At 37.6% G+C, this 20,056-nt stretch overlaps 1 protein-coding gene across 2 annotated transcripts; it reads right to left on the minus strand.

Annotated features, from left to right (window-relative positions):
- Positions 1-5,312: 5,312 nt before the first annotated feature.
- On the minus strand, positions 5,313-18,697 carry LOC110613940 (LEAF RUST 10 DISEASE-RESISTANCE LOCUS RECEPTOR-LIKE PROTEIN KINASE-like 2.5). Of its 2 annotated transcripts, XM_043955569.1 has the most exons (5): positions 17,848-18,697; positions 6,906-6,935; positions 6,765-6,794; positions 6,082-6,557; positions 5,313-6,051 (listed from the first exon to the last, which is right to left on the minus strand). In XM_043955569.1, the coding sequence occupies exons 1-5, from the start codon at positions 18,542-18,544 to the stop codon at positions 5,464-5,466; spliced, it is 1,821 nt and encodes a 606-aa protein (XP_043811504.1). In that variant the 5' UTR covers positions 18,545-18,697; the 3' UTR covers positions 5,313-5,463. The 2 variants fall into 2 exon arrangements, with proteins under 2 accessions (XP_043811504.1, XP_021611054.2); XM_021755362.2 differs by having other exon boundaries at positions 5,313-6,557.
- Positions 18,698-20,056: the final 1,359 nt, after the last annotated feature.

Raw genomic sequence — 20,056 nt, forward strand, 5'->3', positions numbered from 1 at the left:
TGCTAGTAACGTTGTTAAGATTTAGTACATTCGTTATATTGATGATGATGTGCAAGTTACATGTATGATTGATGAGTTGCAAAACTTACCACTTTTTCCATATTAAAGTCCATGATTTTGCTATGATTTTGATATAAACAATTGATTTTTGCTTGGAATTTAATTTTGGGATAGGCTTTGAGCTGAAAATGAGAAAAAGAACCGAGAGAGACCATTTTAGAGTTTTTTCTAACTGGAAGGTATAATTTTACTCAAGACTGTAATCCAAACCGACGCATAGATTCTAGGATTTCGGTTTTGCCAGCTGTACAAAGTTCAAAACTATTTCAGATAGATGCAAACACAATCAGATCAGGATTAGGATAAGAGTCATCATAGGAGTAGTAGATTTATTTTACTTTTTTTTTTAAATTGTGAATAATTATTATTGTCCCTTGAAGTAACCCAACAGGGGTGAATTGGGTTTATAAAAAATGTTTAAAAGGTAAAAGCACAAATTAAAAAGGAATAAGGAAGGAAGAGAATAATCAACACAATGATTTATAGAGGTTCAATCATCTCAAGCCTACGTCCTCTCCTCAAGACCCTCCTTGAGAGTTCAACTCCACTATCAAATCTTTTTTGGGTGAAGATTAAAACTCCTTACAATTCTAGAGCAAAACCCTTACCATTTATAATTCTATTTTTCTCACAATAGCAATCCTTTGCTCAAAATCACACCCACTATAATAAATTCACTCAACAACCTTCACTCAATCTTAAAACACAAACCAATTACAACTCAAGGCAAACTTTCAAGAAATTAATGCTATGGCTCAAAGTTTTGAGAGAGAGAGAGTGAAAAAGGCTTTAATCTCAATAATTGTATGCTTGAATGGTTGTTGTAACTACTTCCAGATCAAAAACACATTATATTTATAGTTCTAACATAAATATAGCCGTTGGGGATGTATTAAATATAAATAGAGTCGTTTGTATATAGAAATAACCGTTATGTCGTACTTAGAAAAACTTAGGTTCGACGGCCTAAGGTTAAAGTCTGGCGGCCGAACTTTTGAAGGTGAAGAACAACTTCTTGAAAATAGACTTTCTACGGCCTAAAGTCTATGTTCGGCGGCCGAACATTTTTGACTTTTGCCTCTGTCCCTTCTCTTTCAAAAGCCGAAAGTTTCACTTTAGGGGGCATATTGAAAACAGACTTTCGGCGGCCTAAAGTCCATGTTCGGCGGTCGAATATTTTGGACTTTTGCTTCTGTCCCTTCTCTTTCGGAAGCCGAAAGTTTCACTTCAAGGGGCATATTAAAAACAGACTTTCGGCGGCCTAAAGTCCATATTCGACGACCGAACATTTGGGACTTTTGCCTATGTCCTTTACTTTCGGAAGCCGAACATTTGACTTTAGGAGGCACAAAAATATTTCATTAAATCTTTGAAAAATCGTAACCTAGGCTATGAAACTCTATTTTTCAATCCGTTTGAATTCTTTCAACCTATATTTTGAGATATTTTATTTTGATAAAAATAATTTCAAAATCACTCATTTTGAAAATTTTCATTTTGGTCCCTCAAAGTCAATTACTTAAAACTTGGCCATATTTATAAACTTTTAATATTAAAAGAAAACTTGAGCCATCACAATTAATTAATTGAAATTGACATTGCATAAAATAAAAATTACATTCTGATCCCTTTCTTGTGGTATGCTTTCAAATTTAATACTTTTCATTCTTGAAACTGAAGCGATTTCATTTATTTTAATAAGAGACCTACAAGCTCAACACAAACACTTTTAAAGATAATTAGTAGCTCACCAATTATTTATTAGTTATCAAAACAAGAATTAGAACATTTAGGTCCAACAATTATCTTTTTATTTGAAAAAAGCTTATATAAAGACTGTTCTAAAAGTAAAAAATTATCTCTTTTGATCACCTCCTCTTTCTCTTTTTTGGTTTTTCTAGGCAAGAACTAATGTTCAATCATTTGCTTCATCAACATCAAGTTTCATATGGGTTCTAGCCTCCTCCAATAGTGTTCGTTTTGAACCGAATTCTACCAGGCTGCTGCACCCCCTTTTAATTTATAAGCCACAATCGGAACCTTTCGATCCTCTTCCATGTTCATAACTTGAAGAAATGTTCAACCTCCGCCAACCAATAAAGAACAGATTCTACTTCCAACGAACCAGAAAAATTTTGAAGGTCTATCTTTTTCTTGTAACTTTCTTGATAATTCTGTTGGGGATTTGCAGGCACAGGTAGAGGTGAGCAGTATTCGGTTCAAACCGGAAAAACCGACCAAACTGAATTGATTTAAAAATTCAGTTCAGTTTTTTATTTATTTCTATTTGATTCAGTTTTTAATTTCTAAAATTTCAGTTATTTTGGTTCGATTCAGTTTTGATCAGAAAAAATTTAAAAAATCGAACCGATTTGTGATAATAGTATATTATTTTCAATAATATAGAGAGATTAGATCATATTAAAGTTAAAATATTCCAATTAAACTTTAAAATACTAAAAATAAAGTGTAAAAAATAAAAAAAAATATTAAAAATTCAAATCGATGAAATCAAACTGAATTAGACCGATTCAGTTCGATTCAGTTTCTGACTAAAACTGATTCGGTTCAGTTTTTATAAATACTAAAATTTTGATTGTTGGTTTATTCAATTCAGTTCGATTTTGAATCGAACCCACCGATTACTTATCCCTAGGCACAGGATTGGCGACCATAGGATTTAGAACTGGCTGGGGACATTCGACTGCGACGGTCTGGTGGATTCCCTGCTACAGGGCTAACTGTCCGATCATCTCCCTCAATTCTACCAAGGATGCCTCAATCGCAATAAGTCGCGCCTCTTGGTTGTTTGCCATGGACGAACTTCTCTCTGATACTAATCTGATATAGGACTGATTAGACTCCATCAGGGAGTTTTAACCAATAACGTTTGGTTAAGAAGAAATAATTGAAACGAGAGCCTAGAATCCAAAAAAGTCTTATTGAAATTCTTGAAAAATTAAAAAGTATCTCAAATAGCCAAGAAAAGGCTATTTATAATAGAAAAAACTCTATTATGCAAAATTATAAAAATATCCAAAAAAATAATTAAAATACAAAATTGATTCTCTAAAATTAAGTCTGCTTCAAATCTGTCGTAAAATTTAAGACTAATTGCTCCGTATCATTATCTTAATTTTTTATGCATAATTTTAGAATTATGAAATTTTCATATTCAAATTTGTATTATATCAAATGCTATAAAAAAAAAACTTATATAATCTGCTGTTAAAAATTAAATTATATACAAAATGGTTAAATACATCTTTGTATTTCTAAACTTCATTTGAAAAAAAAAATCTTCATAGTACATTAAAATGTAAAAGTGTTATATGCGAACATGTATTTATGATCTACAAGTTATTGTCTAAATTCATTATCTACCATTTAATAACCTAATCTGAATTGGTTCAGCATTAGTAGACCTAGATTTGAGTCTCAATATCTTAATAAAAAAATTATACACAATATGAAAATTTTGTAAACAAAACTTACTCTATAAATTTTGTACATTCAAAAAGACTTTTCCCTGGATTCAAAGTGATCTAAGAATGTTTTAGAAAATTCACACTATTTGGTAATGGGATTAAAAGATTAATTCTACTTTTAGGTAGTTCAAATATGATACAATTTGTTTTAATAAAGTTTAAAGGTGCAAAAATGTATGCGATCTATATAAAGTTATATTAATTTTAATTAAAAAAATTATATTAGTTATAAAAAAACAACTGCTATTTCAAAATTTTATTATTTATTTCACCAAAATACATTAAATTAATATTTAAAAAAAGAAATTTAGTATTTAATCCTATATTACAAGAAATATATCTTCTTAAATAGTTATGTTATTTGTTTTAGTTACTAAGCATTTTACTATTTTACTATTTTTAGTCTATGTGATTTAAAAAAAATTTATTAATTGGGTCTCTCAATTTTATAAAAAGTTTATTATTAATCCTATGTATTAAGGGCATTTTAGATTTTTTTAAATATTTAATAACTAAAAATAATAAAAAGACTAACTAGTAAATTTTTTAAAATGTTAGACGTGCATTTTAATATATTTTTAAAAATTAAAAATAAAACTAACTACTGAATTGTTTTATACTAAAAATTAAATAGTAATTTTTCTTTTATTTCTTTTAAAAAATAAAGCACGTGCCGTTTGCATATTAACCAACTTAAAAAATTATATCATTCGTAATTAAAATTTTTTATTAAAGATCATCATGTCGCGTATTAACAAACTTTAAAATATATATATAATTTAAAAATTGTAAATAATTTATTTATTGATTTGTTTTTGTTTCATTATTTCATATTAAATAGTTTACATATTTATATTATTATGGAGAAAAAAATATATATTAAAAATTTCAAATGCAATTTTATGAGAAGTGCTATTAAATTAGGGAGAAAAATAAAAAGAAAATTTTCTTTAATTTCATCGATTTTTTATTTTAGGATATTTATACTTTAATTTTTATCAAAACAGTATCTTGTACCATTAGTAAATAACGAATGATTTTTAAATGTCATCAGAAAATGTCGATGAAACAAACAAATAATGAAATACTACTTAGATAAAATTAAATTATAAAAACTAAAATAAAAATAAGTAAAATTTTACATTACTTTAGCACTTTTTCTTAAAATTATTAAAAATATATTAATTAACGATTATATTTTGTTTAATATGAGAAAATTATGTTATTTACTAAGGACATGTATTATCAGTGGCAAAAAGTAAAAAATTTAACTTAGAAAATCTAATTTAAATAAGTGATTAGAGAAAATAAAACATATGAAATAAATATATATAGAAGATTATATTCTTATTGATGGTATATTCTTACCATTTGCAATAAGTAAGGATTCTAACAGTTCTTCATATATGTGTATATATGTATGTCTTTGATTTTTGAAATTTTATCTACTTTGAAATTTTAATGGCTATATATCTTTGTTAGCATTATTCAAAAATCTAAACGGCATATCTCTAATATAAATAATTATATAGTAAAATATTAATCATTGTGTATATAATAATTATATACAAAAATTTCTAAGAACATAAATATAATCGCTATATGTATAACGATTGAATATTAACCAATAATTGTGATAGGACCTATAGGGGATCTACCATGATTAAGGACTTGGATTACAGGAGCAATATCCACAAAGGAAAATCAAACTCAACAAATACTGAAGCAAAATGCAAATGCATTATCATACATTGAAAGATTATGTAACTAGGAGTAGCTTAAACTCAACAAGTTAAACACATAGAATTATTACAACATATCATCAAGTCATCACTAACTCTATAGAGCAATTTATAAAGGTAAAAGAAGTTTCAGAACATTTTACCATCTCTTTCAACCAAGCAATATTCTGTATCTATTTTACTTCACTTGACGTTGATGATGATTCTCCTTCATCTATAGTCATTGATTCTACAGGATATAGAACAGGCCTTGGGGGCAATTCTAGGCTTTTGAAATCTCCTTCAAGCATGTCTAGTACTTTGTTCATTGGAGGACGATTACAAGGTTGCATCTGTATACACCATAATCCCGTTATAATCATTTTCCTAGCTAAAATATTTTCCTCCTCTGATGAGTCTTCTATTGTTAACTTTCCACTTGAGAGTTGGTCATAAACCCAGAATGGATAGTAAACTTGACTCAAATTTTCTGCCAATGCATTTAGGTTTTTCCTTTTTCCTGCGATTTCCAACAATAACATTCCAAAACTGTATACATCTGCTTTATGTGAAACACGCCCAATATTTTTGTAGAACAACTCTGGTGCCATGTATCCAATTGTTCCCCTTACAGCTGTAAGAGATGCAATGCTTCCCTTAGTTGGATAAAGCTTAGCTAACCCAAAATCAGAAATTTTTGGAGTGAAATTTTCATCAAGAAGGATGTTATGAGGCTTGATATCAAAATGAAGGATTTGCATATTGCAACCTTGATGTAGATACTCAATGCCTCGTGCCACTCCAAGTGATATCTCATATAACTTTTCCCAACTCAAAGAAATAGGTCCTTCTTGACAAAAAATATAATTATCAAGAGACCCATTAGACATAAATTCATATACAAGAGCATGCTTTGATCCCTCAACGCAAAAACCAATTAATTTTACTATGTTGGTATGGTGGATCCTCCCAATTGTAGCAACCTCATTGATAAAATCTTGTCCATTAGCTTTAGATTTACCCAACATCTTTATTGCTGCAAATTTACCACTACGAAGTTTTCCTTTATATACAAAACCAAAGCCTCCTTCACCCAACTTTTCCTTGAAACCTCTAGTGATCTTTCGAATGTCTGAATAAGAATACCTTATTGGCAAAAGGTTATTGTGACTCTGGAGGAATTCTTCAATTGTTTCATATCCAGATAGATGTCTTCTTCTCCATTTATAAATAAGAAATGCAATCACACATGGAGCCCCACAGAAAGCTCTTGCAACCAAACACATTGCTGGATAAAATTATGGGATCATATTCAACAAAGGGAAACTCATTAATTAGTTATTGCTGTTAAAATTTTACCTAAGAAATGTGAGAGATGTGCTTCCAAAAACGTAAGATAAAGTTAGCTAGGTTTCATATGTTGCAGATTTTCAATTTGTCTCTTCATATAAATAGGTAACTATGTTCCTAATTCATTAATGGAAGGAGTTCTTACCAAAAAAAGTCAAAGACCATTGGAGCATCCCTGCATAAAGTGAATGTAGAGAAATTTAATTACTAATGTTGCTGCTCGTAAAACAAGTAACAATTATTTAAACATGATTACATATTATATGATCGGAGATAGAGATCTTACATAGGATAAAATCCAAGAAGTTCTCATTCCCTTCATTAATTAAGAAGAAAACAAATCAGTATCATACATATATCTTATTGATTGCATCAGATATATAATCATAGAAATATAATATTTATTCAAATGCAATATTAGTAACAACTACATACTAACTCTTCTAGTTTATGTGCATGAACATTTTGTGAGTATATATATATATACAACGATATGATATATGATATTTATTGACTCGACTAATTTGAATTCACACTAAATATGTTCATTAAAGATATAAAGCGCTTGGATTTAAAAGTTATCTACATACGAGACTCGAATTCGAAATTTTTTATTGATTTAATTTCTCAAAAATTTTTATTGTGAAAAAAAAAAATAAAAGGAGATTTCATTTCTATTTTGTGTTTAGAGAAAAAAAAAATGATAGAAACATCCTATTGAATAAATGTAGGTCTCTTGTACTAAAAAAAAAATAAACAAAATACTTGAATTAAAATTATTAACAAACAAATAAAGACTTAATTAGCCTGTAATTGAATTAACTTACACTTTTAATTAATTTTATTAGAATAAAATTAAAATATTGGGAAGCTATTGCCGACTCAGTCCAGTATTGCTTAACTTGGAGAACAACAATTCTATAAATAGTTGGAAAGACAAGAAAATTTTGCCATCCTGTAACAAAATAGTAATATTTGCAGCACCTAAATTCCACACTATGCATTTAAATTATCAGTATGAATAAGATTTTCAAAATTTTAAGGTCATCTTTATTAGAAAAGATATTTTACAGTGATGAATTTTTCTAAAGCTTTAAACATAATAAAATATGAAAAATATTTTATATTTTTGTATTATAGATATAATTAGAATGGTGGAGAAAGAATATATTATTAAGAAAAGGAAAAAGACTATCAGAGTGATTTATTAATCAAATAAATTTGTGTGTGAAAGTTGATGATCTGAGATCCAGAGAAATAGGGTTTTACAATGGGCTCTGTAAACTTAGAAAAAGTTTAAACCTAGAAGAGAGCATTTCTCCTTTTATAGGTTTTCTTTTGTCCGCTAGTGACGTGCCGATAGAACGAATATCAGTAGACCACCTGTCCCTACCACGCTGATACGGACGTACGAAGGAATCATATCTCTGCCCCATGCATAACGGCCTCTGATCCTCTCCAGGGTCGGGTAGGCGGGTCTACAAGATGAGTGGACGGATCCTCTTTCGGGTTTTGGGCTGGGCCGGAGAGTGAGAGTAGAGCAGGGCCTAAACGGAATCGGCCTAAGGAGTAGATGTTGCGTGTCCGGCCTGATGAGGGGAGCTGGATGAACCTGGTCATGAGGCTTAGTGGGTTGAACCCAATTGGCGTGAATGGCTTGAGAATCTTTGGGCAGTGGGCTATTTTCATGGGCCTAGCCCTAGACGGGGATGAGGTGAACTCAGGGGTCATCAATTGCTCCTTTACCTTCTCGGCAGTTATTGCTCCAACGGTCGAGGGGGTAAACCCCTAGAATCATTATGACTGTGTCTGTTGAAATTCGGATTGCCCTTTCATCTTATTGCCACTTGCAGCTTTAAATCTTCTCTGTCTTTTTCTATATTTAGCTTTCCTCTGCCATTTGTGCGTGCTGTTACCCTCGTTTTCTTACTTTTATCTTCCCGGTACATTTTCTTTCCTTTTTGGTGAATAACCTTTAAGGATTCTGATGCTACTGACCTAGAGTATGAAGTCGATCTGTCTCACATTAAAGGGTTAGCCTCTGATTATATATTACTAACCTTTCCTTCTTATCTTTGGGATTGTTAACAAAACAACAAGATTTCTCTTCTTGATGGTTTGCTCTTCCCTTGCCCCAGCTCGGGCCTCCATGCCGAGCTCTCGAGGCTTCGAATCTTCAAGACTGTACACCTGTGTCGAGTCAGTCTTAATTGTTTCGATTGTTCGAACTTTTAGGTCCTCTCGGACTTTGAGATCGATCGCGAATTTCAGGTCAACAGGATCAGAGTTTGCCCTATCTCCTGATGATGTCTTTCCGCATATGTTTTACAATGTTGGAAGTTCAACTTGTTCCATTGTTCTTCAGAATGTTTCGCTAATTTTCTGGTGTTGCCTTCACTTGTTCCATTGCCCTTCAGAATACCTTGCTGGTTTTTTGTTGGTGCTTCGGGCAGGTGGACGGGTAATGCTGCCGATCTCCCTGGGACTTTAACTCGAAGACTTATGTTTTTCATGAGATCGGCATATAATATCTGAGCTCGTTCGTATGTACCGCAAATCACATCTCGAGGCGGAGCTTAGTTGGTTTACGAAGTCGATTTTCCGAACTATAAGAATTCCTCGGAACCAAAAGCTAAGATAGTAGGGTAGGCGATAGTGATGTAAACGTAGATGATGATGTATCTGGGCGTGTAAATCTTTTAAGGATAGCCTTTTAGTCTGTAGTGTTGGTATTTGTGACATGTTGTAATGTGTTTTTCTTTTAATGAAATTTTTGTTTTGCGTTCATACTCGAACTGTTCTTTCTTTATCATAACTGAAGTACTTAGATTGCTTGCTCCATAACTTTTCCCAATAGATCTGCCGTATTGCTTTCTCCTTTTTGCCCCTTTAATCGTTTAGAACTAGAGTTTATTCGGCCAACTAAGCTTTTGACTTACTTCTTTCCGAGCTGTACTAGTCGTACTCGTGAGCTCTGTTTTAATCCTGTGAGCCGAGCTCCTGACCTTCTTAGGTAATAAGCAGGGCTGGTCTTTATCGTGCTTTCATTTGTTTGTGTCTTTGAGCTTTCTATTTATCTTTTCCCGAGCTGGATCAGTCGTAACCCTGAGCTTTGCTTTTAACCTATGAGCCAAGCTTCCGACCTACGTAGGTAATGAACAAGGCCGGTCTCTATCATCGGGCGAGAGGTCCAAGTGGAGCCCGGTCTTGCGGTTTGAGCGAGTTGGATTTGTTCTATGCAAATGGCATGTGGGCTTTTGGGCCTATCCGTCAATTGCTTTCGGGTGATGGGCCATTGCCGTGGGCCCAACCCTTAATAGAGGTGGCGAAGTCCAGCGGCCGTCGGTTATTGCCCCTTTACCTTCGATTATTGCCCCTTTACCTTCGCGTCAGTTATTATATAACTGATGAGGGGGTAAACTTCGAGAGTAATTAATGACCGCGCCGCTCCAAAACAAAATTGTTCAGAGTGACATTGCGTTTCATTATTGCCTTTCCTTCCGAATTCTCTTTATCTCTCGAAGAAACTTGTTCTCGTCTGCTCTCTGTTTTCCTTCGACCTCTTCTGCCTTCTTGACCTTATTGCTTTTCAGGTACGCTCTTTTACTCTTCCATGGAGGATTCTAATCTTCCCGATGTTGTCAATGTCGAGTCGCACATTACTCCTTCCTCCATAACCAAGTATATTTCTCGGAGTTATTTAGATACTCCTCTTTACCTTATTCGCGCTCCTCTTCGGAATGAAAGGATAGTTCTTCCAGAACCTGCCCCTCCTGGTTTGGTAGATCCCCAGAGGGATCTTCGCATAGTCTTCTTTCTTAAACAGAGGGATTTTGGTCTGACCTTCCCCTTCACCCCTTTCTTCATCGAGGTTTTTTAATATTTTGGGATAACCCCTCGGATTTTGTCCCCGAACTCCATTTTGTTTATGTCTTGCTTAAGACCAATTGGCTCGAGCTAGGAACGCGCTCTTTTGCCCGTATCCATCCTTCCGAATGTCACATATTGCAAAACTATCCGAGCTAGGAGGTCGGTTCTTCGCTTTTTTGCTTTAGGCTTTTATACCTGCAATCTGCAGCTCGTCCTATACTTCTGAGTATTGTCCGGACGCGTTGCAGTTCGGACCTCTTTCTAGGCTAGCTAACTCAGCACTAGAAGTTGATTTGTGAGGTTAATGTTGTACCGAGCTCGCTTTTGGAGATTGGCCTGGGGCTGTGACGCTCTTGGCTATTTTGCCCCGAGCTCTTTCGGGAGGTCGGAATTTGATTTTTCATTAGTAACTTAGGATTTGTCTTTTTTGTTTTCCCGGGAGTTCTAGGGGATCCCGGTCTTCATGCTCCGGGAGGGCTTTTAAGATCCTCACTGGCCGTTTTTGTTTTGTTTTCCCGAGAGTTCTAGGAGATCCCGGTCTTCTTTGTTTTCCCGGGAGTTCTAGGGGATCCCGGTCTTCATGCTCCGGGAGGTCTTTTAAGATCCTCACCGGCCGTTTTTGTTTTGTTTTCCCGAGAGTTCTTAGGGATCCCGGTCTTCTTTATTTTTCCGGGAGTTCTAGGGGATCCCCGTCTTCATGCTCCGGGAGGTCTTTTAAGATCCTCATCGGCCGTTTTTATCTTGTTTTCCCGGGAGTTCTTAGGGATCCCGGTCTTCTTTATTTTCCCGGGAGTTCTAGGGGATCCCGGTCTTCATGCTCCGGGAGGTCTTTTAAGATCCTCACCGGCCGTTTTTGTTTTGTTTTCCCGGGAGTTCTTAGGGATCCCAGTCTTCTTTGTTTTCCCGGGAGTTCTAGGGGATCCCGGTCTTCTTTGTTTTCCCGGGAGTTCTTAGGGATTCCGGTCTTCTTCCCCCGAGGTTTCTCTGCTACAGGGTCTTCATATGCTGTTTTTCTTTTTTTTTTTTTTTAAAAGTGACATTTATAATAGAAATGACATTATCGTATAAAGAATGTCATCATTTTATTCAGTTGTGTTTTTCAAAGTATAATAACATTTTTCTTTACAAATGTTTCAAGGGAAATACCTCTTCAAGTGTTGGATATTCCAAGCATGGGGCTCGGGGTTTCCCTTCATATCTTCAATTCGATATACTCCTGGTTTGACTACTTTTGTTACCCGGAATGGGCCTTCCCAGGTCGGTGCCAACTTGCCTACCGCCGCTCTTTTTCCCGTAGCCTCCAGGTTTCTCAGGGCTAGGTCTCCTACTTTCAAGTTTCTTTCTCTGACCTTTTGGTTGTAATATCGTGCTGCCCGCTGCTGATAAGCGGCAGTTCGGATTTGAGCCTTTTCTCTAATTTCTTTGAGAGCATCCAGGTTGCTCCTTAACTTATCATCATTAGTGTTCTCACTAACGAATTGGACTCGATGAGTAGGGATCTGCAACTCCACTGGGACTATAGCCTCTGTGCCGTAGGCAAGTGCAAAAGGTGTTTCTTTAGTGGACGTTATGGGGGTAGTCCGAAGTGCCCACAGGATACTGTTGAGCTCTTCCGCCCAGTTCACTTTTGCTCCATCCAGCCGCTTCTTTAATCCCTGGAGGATAGCCCTATTAGTAACCTCTGTTTGGCCATTAGTCTGGGGATGGGCCACGGAAGAGAATTTGTGCCATATGCCCATGTTTGCTGTAAATACTTTGAAGGTATTACAGTCGAACTGTCTGCCGTTGTCTGAGATAAGCACTCTTGGTATACCAAATCTGCAGATAATGTTTCCCCATACAAAGTCTATCATCTTGCGAGCTGTGATTGTGGCTATTGCTTCTGCCTCTGGCCATTTTGAGAAGTATTCTACAGCCACTACTACGAACTTTTTCTGCCCCGTGGTCTTGGGGAAAGGTCCCAGGATGTCTATTCCCCATTGTGAGAACGGCCATGGGCTGGATATGCTGGCTTGTGGAGTGGCTGGAACCTTGATGGTGTTAGCGAATCTTTGGCATACGTCACACCTTTGGACGAACTCTTCTGCTTCCCTTTTAACGGTGGGCCAGTAGTATCCTTGCCTGAATATTTTATGGGCTAACGTCTCTGCCCCTTCGTGAGCTCCACATACTCCCCTGTGTATCTCTTCCATCACCCTTATAGCCTCCTCCGGGCTCACACACCGGAGCCATGGACTGGACTTGCCTTTTTTGTACAAGGTCCCTCTTACTGCTTGGTAATTGGCAGCACGAGTTGCTATCTTCTTGGCTTCCTCTTTATCCTCAGGGAGTTTTCCCTTCTCCAGGTACTCTAGGTATGGGGTCATCCAAGTTGGGCTTTGTTCCACCTGCAACACCGTGTTAGTTTTACTAAAAGCAGGCACGAGAACATGTTGTATGTATACTTCATTAGGGAGCTGTTCTAGCTCTTCTTTGGACAATCGGCTGAGCAGGTCGGCTTCCTCATTCTCTTCTCGTGGTATTCTTTGGAATTTGATGGTAACTCCCTGATCTATGAACTCGGCCTCTATTGCTTTTACTTTTGCCAGATAACTCTGCATGGTTGGATCCCTAGCCTGATACGCCCCAGTAACCTGATTGACCACCAGTTGTGAGTCGCTATTTACTTCGAGGTCGGTTGACCCTACCTCCATTGCCACCATCATTCCGTTTATTAGGGCTTCATACTCCACCGCATTATTGGAAGCCTGGAATTCTAAGCGTAGGGCATAGCAAACCTTAAAGTTTCCAGGCCCCTTGAGCATGATTCCTGCACCGCTGCCTCCAGCGCCTGAAGCCCCGTCTACGTATAACTTCCAATTGAACTTTTGGAAAGGGTCTTCCTTCCTCTCCATTCTCGCTGCTTCGGAAGATGATTCCCCTTGTTCCTTACTGAACGTGCATTCTGCTCTGAAATCGGCAAGGGCTTGAGATTTTATAGCTGTTCGAGGTCGGTACTCCAGGCAGTATGGGCTAATCTCGAGGGACCATGCGAGCATCCGACCTGAGGTCTCTGGTCTATGTAGAATCTTTTTCAATGGTTGATCAGTCATCACTACTCCTTGGTGGCTTTCTAGGTAAACCCTGAACTTCCGGACTGCCAGCAATAGAGCGTACGCTATTTTCTTAATGTTCAGGTATCTGACCTCGGCATCTCTAAGCACCTTGCTGACATAGAAAACAGGCTTCTGTTCCCCTTCTTCCACCCTTACCAATACGGCACTAACTGCTTGTTCAGAGGCTACCAGGTATATCAAAAGTTCTTCACCTTCTATGGGGCTGCTGAGCACACGAGGCGAGCTGAGATAACTTTTGAGTTCTTTGAAGGCTTCACGACAATCTTCTATCCATTCGAAGTTTGGCACTTTCCTCAATTTTCTAAAGAACAGTAAACATTTTTCTGCCGACCGTGACATGAATCGATTGAGTGCTACTACGCTCCCTGTCAGTTTCTGGACATTCTTTACGCAGGTTGGTTCTGACATATTTAATATGGCTGCTACTTTCTCCGGATTGGGCTCGATGCCTTTCCCACTCACCATGTACCCCAGGAATTTTCCTCCTCTGATGAAAAAGGCGCACTTTGCCGGATTCAACTTCATTCTGTACTGATCTAATACTCCAAACACCTCCTTCAGATCTGCCACGTGCTGTTGGAAAGTTAGGCTCTTGACCACCATATCGTCTACATAAACTTCTACGTTTCTACCGATCTACTCTTTGAAGATTTTGTTCATCAGTCTTTGGTAGGTTGCCCCAGCGTTTTTCAGCCCGAAAGGCAAAGCTCTGTAACAGTAAGTCCCATCTTCGGTTATGAATGAGGTCTTCTCTTCATCCGACCTGTACATTGGGATTTGATGATAACTAGACATTGCATCCAAAGACGACATGTAATCAAAACCGGCCGTAGAGTCGACCATTTTATTAATATCAGGGAGGGGATAACAATCTTTAGGGCAGGCCTTATTCAGATCAGTAAAGTCTATGCACATCCTATATTTGCCATTGGCTTTTTTGACTAATACAGGATTGGCTAGCCATTGTGGGTACATAACTTCTCTAATAAAGCCTGCCTCCTCTAACTTCTGTACTTCCTCCTTGGTGGCCTGCTGCTTTTCCCTTCCTACTACCCTCTTTTTCTGCTTTACTGGTCTGGCTTTAGGGAGGACATTCAGTCTATGGGTCATCACCCCGGGGTCAATTCCGGGCATGTCTGAAGGCTTCCAGACGAAGCTTGATGCATGACCTCGAATCAAGGTCATCACCTCGGCTTTCTGCTCCTTGGTGAGGCCGGCGTTGAGACTGAAGGTTTTGTCTGTTTCCGTTTTTGATAAGGAGAAGGTCTCTAGTTCCCCCACCGGCTCTGTTCTGGCTTCTATTTTCTCATCTCGGACCTCCAGGACTTCTGAATCCATCTTTTCTTCTGTTAAGCTCGGCTCTGCTACGGTAGCCAGGTACACTGCCCTTGCTTCCTCTTGACTTCCACGAACTGTTGCCACCCCTGCTTCTGTGGGGAATTTCATTGCCAAGTATCTGATACTGGTGACAGCTTCAAAATCGAACAGCACAGGTCGTCCCAGAATCGCATTGTAGCTCAGAGGGAGTTTAGCCACCAAGAACACTGCATAATGGGTGCGAGCCCTCGGGGCCTCTCCCAAAGTAAAGGCTAGCTTTACTTTCCCTTCCACTATTACTGGTGCTCCTCCAATCCCTTTAATCGGGGCTTGATCCCGAACCAGTTGCTCTTCCGGAATGCCCATCTGCTGGAAGACTCGATAAGGCAACAGGTTTACCTTGCTTCTGTCATCCACCAAGATTTTCTTTACCCCATAATTGTGAATAACAGCTTCAATGACAAAGGCGTCATCATGAGGCATCTGAACACCCTGAGCATCCTCCGAGGAGAAAGTGATGGCTGTTGAATAGTGTTCAACGATTTGCATGACCTCAGTACTGATAGTTTCTCCTTCTCTGCTTCTCTTTTTCCCCCTTCGACTCATCCGACCTCCCGTGCCTCCTACGATCATGTTGATAGTTCCACTGGACCTGTCATTCACAGTGTTAGCTCCTGTTCTTCTCGGCGTTTGAGCTGTCGGATTGGGTTGAGGTCTTTGTCCTTCCGATTTCTTTACAAAGTTCTTTAGGTGCCCTCTCTTGATCAACCTCTCAATTTCTGCAATCAACTGGAAACAGTTGTTGGTGTCATGACCATGAGTTCGGTGGAACTAACAATATTTGTCAGGATTGCGCTGGTCGGCTTCCGCTTTCAGGGGCTTGGGCCATTGCAAGAATTCTTTATCCTGGACGGCTACGAGCACTTCGGCTCTAGAGGCGTTAAGTGGGGTCGGCTTCTCTGGAACCCATGAAGGAAGTGGCCTTTGTTCTGAGGATCGAGGGGGAAAAGGTCTTTGGTCCCTTCGCTCCCAAGGCTGTCTGTAAGGCTCAGACCTTTTGCCATGCTTCTTTTCATGCTTCTCTGGCCTCCTTTCCTCCGGGGCTTTCTCCTTGCCTGCCGTTCCCTTGGCGAATCGGCTTGTCACCAGAGCGTCATCCTGTCTTATATACTTCTCAGCCCTCTTCATTAGCTCGGCCAGTGAGGTCGGAGGCTTCCTGCTTAAAGAACCGAAAAACTCAGCGGAGGTCGTTCCATTCTGCATGGCCTCCATCGCCCTTCCTTCATCGAGCTCGGGAATCTGCAGGGCTTCTGTATTGAAACGAGCTACGTACTCTCTAAGCGATTCCTCCCGTCTTTGCCTTACTGTTTCCAGATAACTCGTCTTCTTATCCGCTGGCACCCCGGCGATGAACCTGCTAATGAAACGAGTGGCTAGGTCTCCAAAACTCCCAATACTTCCAGTCTCCAGGCTGTTGAACCACGCTCGTGCTGGCCCTGAAAGTGTCGTGGGGAATACCTTGCACATCAGGGCATCCGATAAAGTTTGCAATTCCATGAAGGTCTTGTAATTCATGACGTGCTCCCTTGGGTTACCAGCTCCGTCGTAGGCCGACATTGATGGCATCATAAACTTTTTAGGGACAGTTTCCTGTTGCACCCACTTCGAGAAAGGCGAAGAGGTGGGCAGGAAGGTTTGGCTTTGATCTTTCTTTCCCAGCTCGACCAAAAGCTACTCTCTCAACCTCTGCAGTTTTTGGTCCACATCTTCATCTTCCAGCCTGGGCTTTTTCTCCAGGCGATACTCCTCTCCTTCTACTTCACTTCTGGTCCACCTGGTTGTCCCGGCGGAATAGTTGTCAGCCTCCTCATTTTCTATCATCTCCCTCGCCCTTCTTCCGTGGGCTCGAGCCTCCGGCTCTTCCTCTTCCCCTGCTCTTCTCTCTCTTTCCCCAGTGTCACGGCTGCTAGTTTGAAGGCGATCAGGGGTAGGTCGGGGCTCATTGGTTTGGGGTTCTTCTACCACTGGGAGTGTATTTATGGGGGTGCTGAGGCCCCTTTGTTGCATTATCTGCCCCAATCAGTGGGCGATATTCTGTAGCTGGAGGGCCATGGTTTGAAGGTCCTGGTTGTATAAGGTAGCGGTGGGGGCATTTCCTGCTAAACTTGGCGAAGGATTGAGAGGAATGGGTGTTTGGTTGTTTAATGTTGTAGGGCTAGAAAAGGAGAACTGCTGCCCTTCTTGGGCAGAGCTTAGGTCGTTTGGGGTGTTAAGGTTGTTTTCGTTGTGATTAGCCATCGTGGATCTCAGTGGGTGTTGTTAAGAGTGGAACTGCGGTGATGAAAAGATCTCCTCCGGTTCCCACAGACGGCGCCAATTGATGATCTGAGATCCAGAGAAATAGGGTTTTACAATGGGCTCTGTAAACTTAGAAAAAGCTTAAACCTAGAAGAGAGCATTTCTCCTTTTATAGGTTTTCTTTTGTCCGCTAGTGACGTGCCGATAGAACGAATACCAGTAGACCACCTGTCCCTGCCACACTGATACGGACGTACGAAGGAATCAGATCTCTGCCCCATGCATAACGGCCTCTGATCCTCTCCAGGGTCGGGTAGGCGGGTCTACAAGATGAGTGGACGGATCCTCTTTCGGGTTTTGGGCTGGGCCGGAGAGTGAGAGTAGAGCAGGGCCTAAACGGAATCGGCCTAAGGAGTAGATGTGGCGTGTACGGCCTGATGAGGGAAGCTGGATGAACCTGGTCATGAGGCTTAGTGGGTTGAACCCAATTGGCGTGAATGGCTTGAGAATCTCTGGGCAGTGGGCTATTTTCATGGGCCTAGTCCTAGACGGGGATGAGGTGAACTCAGGGGTCATCAAAAGTAAACAATTATTAATGATAAAATGGATGATGAAAGCATTACTTACACCCGCTACTGCATCGAAAACGTTTTCTGCTGTCCAGATAGCAAAGACCATCACATTGTCCACAGTAGATGTTGTGCCAGGAAAGCTGAAACCCAAATGCAAGTTGCCTATGAATTTCAAGAAACGACATGTTCTTCTTTACCGGAAATAATGGAAACAAACTAATCATCTCCACGCTGCACAACTCCATCAAATCGTATGCGGTCATGTCTCCTATATTTACATAAGAAGAGTTAAGACAGGGAGCTGTTTCCACGTAAGGAGGAGACTTCACTGGGTTTTGACACTTTATGAACATAATCTGCTGCGATAAATACGCCCATTTGTATCCTTCGGATTCTAACCATGAGTATGTAGTGGAATATCTTTCTGACAGATCGTATATAAATGGAAAACGAGGAATGGAGGAGCAATTGTCTGGATGGACGCCAGCATCCACCAGTCCGATAGTGAAGTTATCGTAATCGATGGACTGAACATAGTATCTTCCACCGTTAAGATTTAACACCGTCAAATTGTTTTGACAAGAAAGCTCATATCTATGGTCTCCGCATTTCTTAGGATCAGTTTGTAATCGAAAAGGGTAACTGATGTTGTGGTTATTCCCACATGAAGAAGCTGCACAGTGATTTGAATCCCCTCCCTTGCAAGTTTGGGAGATGAACAGGAAAACGAAGATTACAATTTCTCCAATCATGGAATCAAGGTAGACAGAGAATGACACTGTCTCTGTGTTGATTTTTCATGAAAAATTCATCAGGCGGCTATAGCCTATAGCCATTAATCTATTGTTGGTAGACACACAGACACAGTGCCATTCACTTGCAAAATGCTCCATTTTTGACATTTCAAACACTTGCAAGAAGTCATCAATAAGCTTATCACCACCACTGCTGTCTACATCTTAGCCAATCCACGGCCTACGAAAGGATTAAAGATTAATTATAAGGATGTGACTTGAAAGTTTTAGCGTATATGTGTTTTTTTCTTGTGAAAATTATTTTTTAAGTTTAGATGCAGTATGGTTCATGAATTTATAAATTTATTTTTAAAATTTAATACTTCTATCATTTAGGTTTAATTTTGTTAAAAATTTTGGTTAAATCAATTATTTTTATTTAGTAAAAAAAAGAATAAATATAATTTTAAAAATATTCTTATCACTAATAAAATAAAAAAATTACTATTTAATTTTTATAATATAAAAAAAATTATTATCTAGCCTTTCAATTTTAAAAAATATATTAAAATATCACTGATATTTTAAAAAATTAACTAGTTAGTTCTTCTATTTAATTTTAACACTAAATATTTTACTATTTAGTCCTTATAATTTAAAAAAATTATTAATTGATCTCTTAAATTATTAAAAAGTTTACTAACTAGTTTCTCTATATCAGGGGTATTTTAATTTTTTTATACTGTTTAACAACTAAAATTAACGAAAAGACTAACTAGCAGACTTTTTAAAATGTCAAAGACATTTTAATGAATTTTTCAATTGATGAACTGTGATTAACAGCGAGCGGCATTACAACAATAATTTTTATTGAGTTTTAACTTTTTATTTTTAATAATTTAAATTTTTTATATTTTGATTTTTATTATATTTGCTAAATTTAAATCTTAAATTTATTGAAATCTTTACTTATTTATGAAGATTGAATTTGAGATTTTCTTCCTTAATTTTTACGTAATTAAACTTTAGGAATTAAAGTGTTAAATTTAAAAAATAGAGAGATAAATATGTTAATTATGTAATACTTTAGGGACGAAAAGGTAATTTTCTCCTTCAATTATTTGATAAAGAGACCTATGATTTATAAAAATTAAATTTTAGATACTAAAGTGTTGGGTTGTAGAAAGAGTAGTTCGTCATTTTTCCTGTCACTTGATATTTTTGATAAAAAAACTTTTAATTTTGATAAAATTAAACCTCATAAATAAAAGTGTTGAGTTCTAAAAATAAAAAGACAAATCTGTTAATTACACTGTACTTCAAAAATTAAAAAATAATTTTTTTTAATTTAAATATAATTTTTTATAATTTAAGCGAATTTTTTAAAATAATTAAATAAATATTTTTTTTGTTGATTTAGACTTTTATTATTTTTTAATTTTTTATTGAGATTATAATAGATGATATTAGTAAATTATTGGAGTAAACTTTCCGTTGGAACGGGTGGCACTTCGTCGGTCATCACTTGCG

The sequence above is a fragment of the Manihot esculenta genome, chromosome 4 (assembly GCF_001659605.2).
Source record: "Manihot esculenta cultivar AM560-2 chromosome 4, M.esculenta_v8, whole genome shotgun sequence".
Taxonomy (NCBI): Eukaryota; Viridiplantae; Streptophyta; class Magnoliopsida; order Malpighiales; family Euphorbiaceae; genus Manihot; species Manihot esculenta.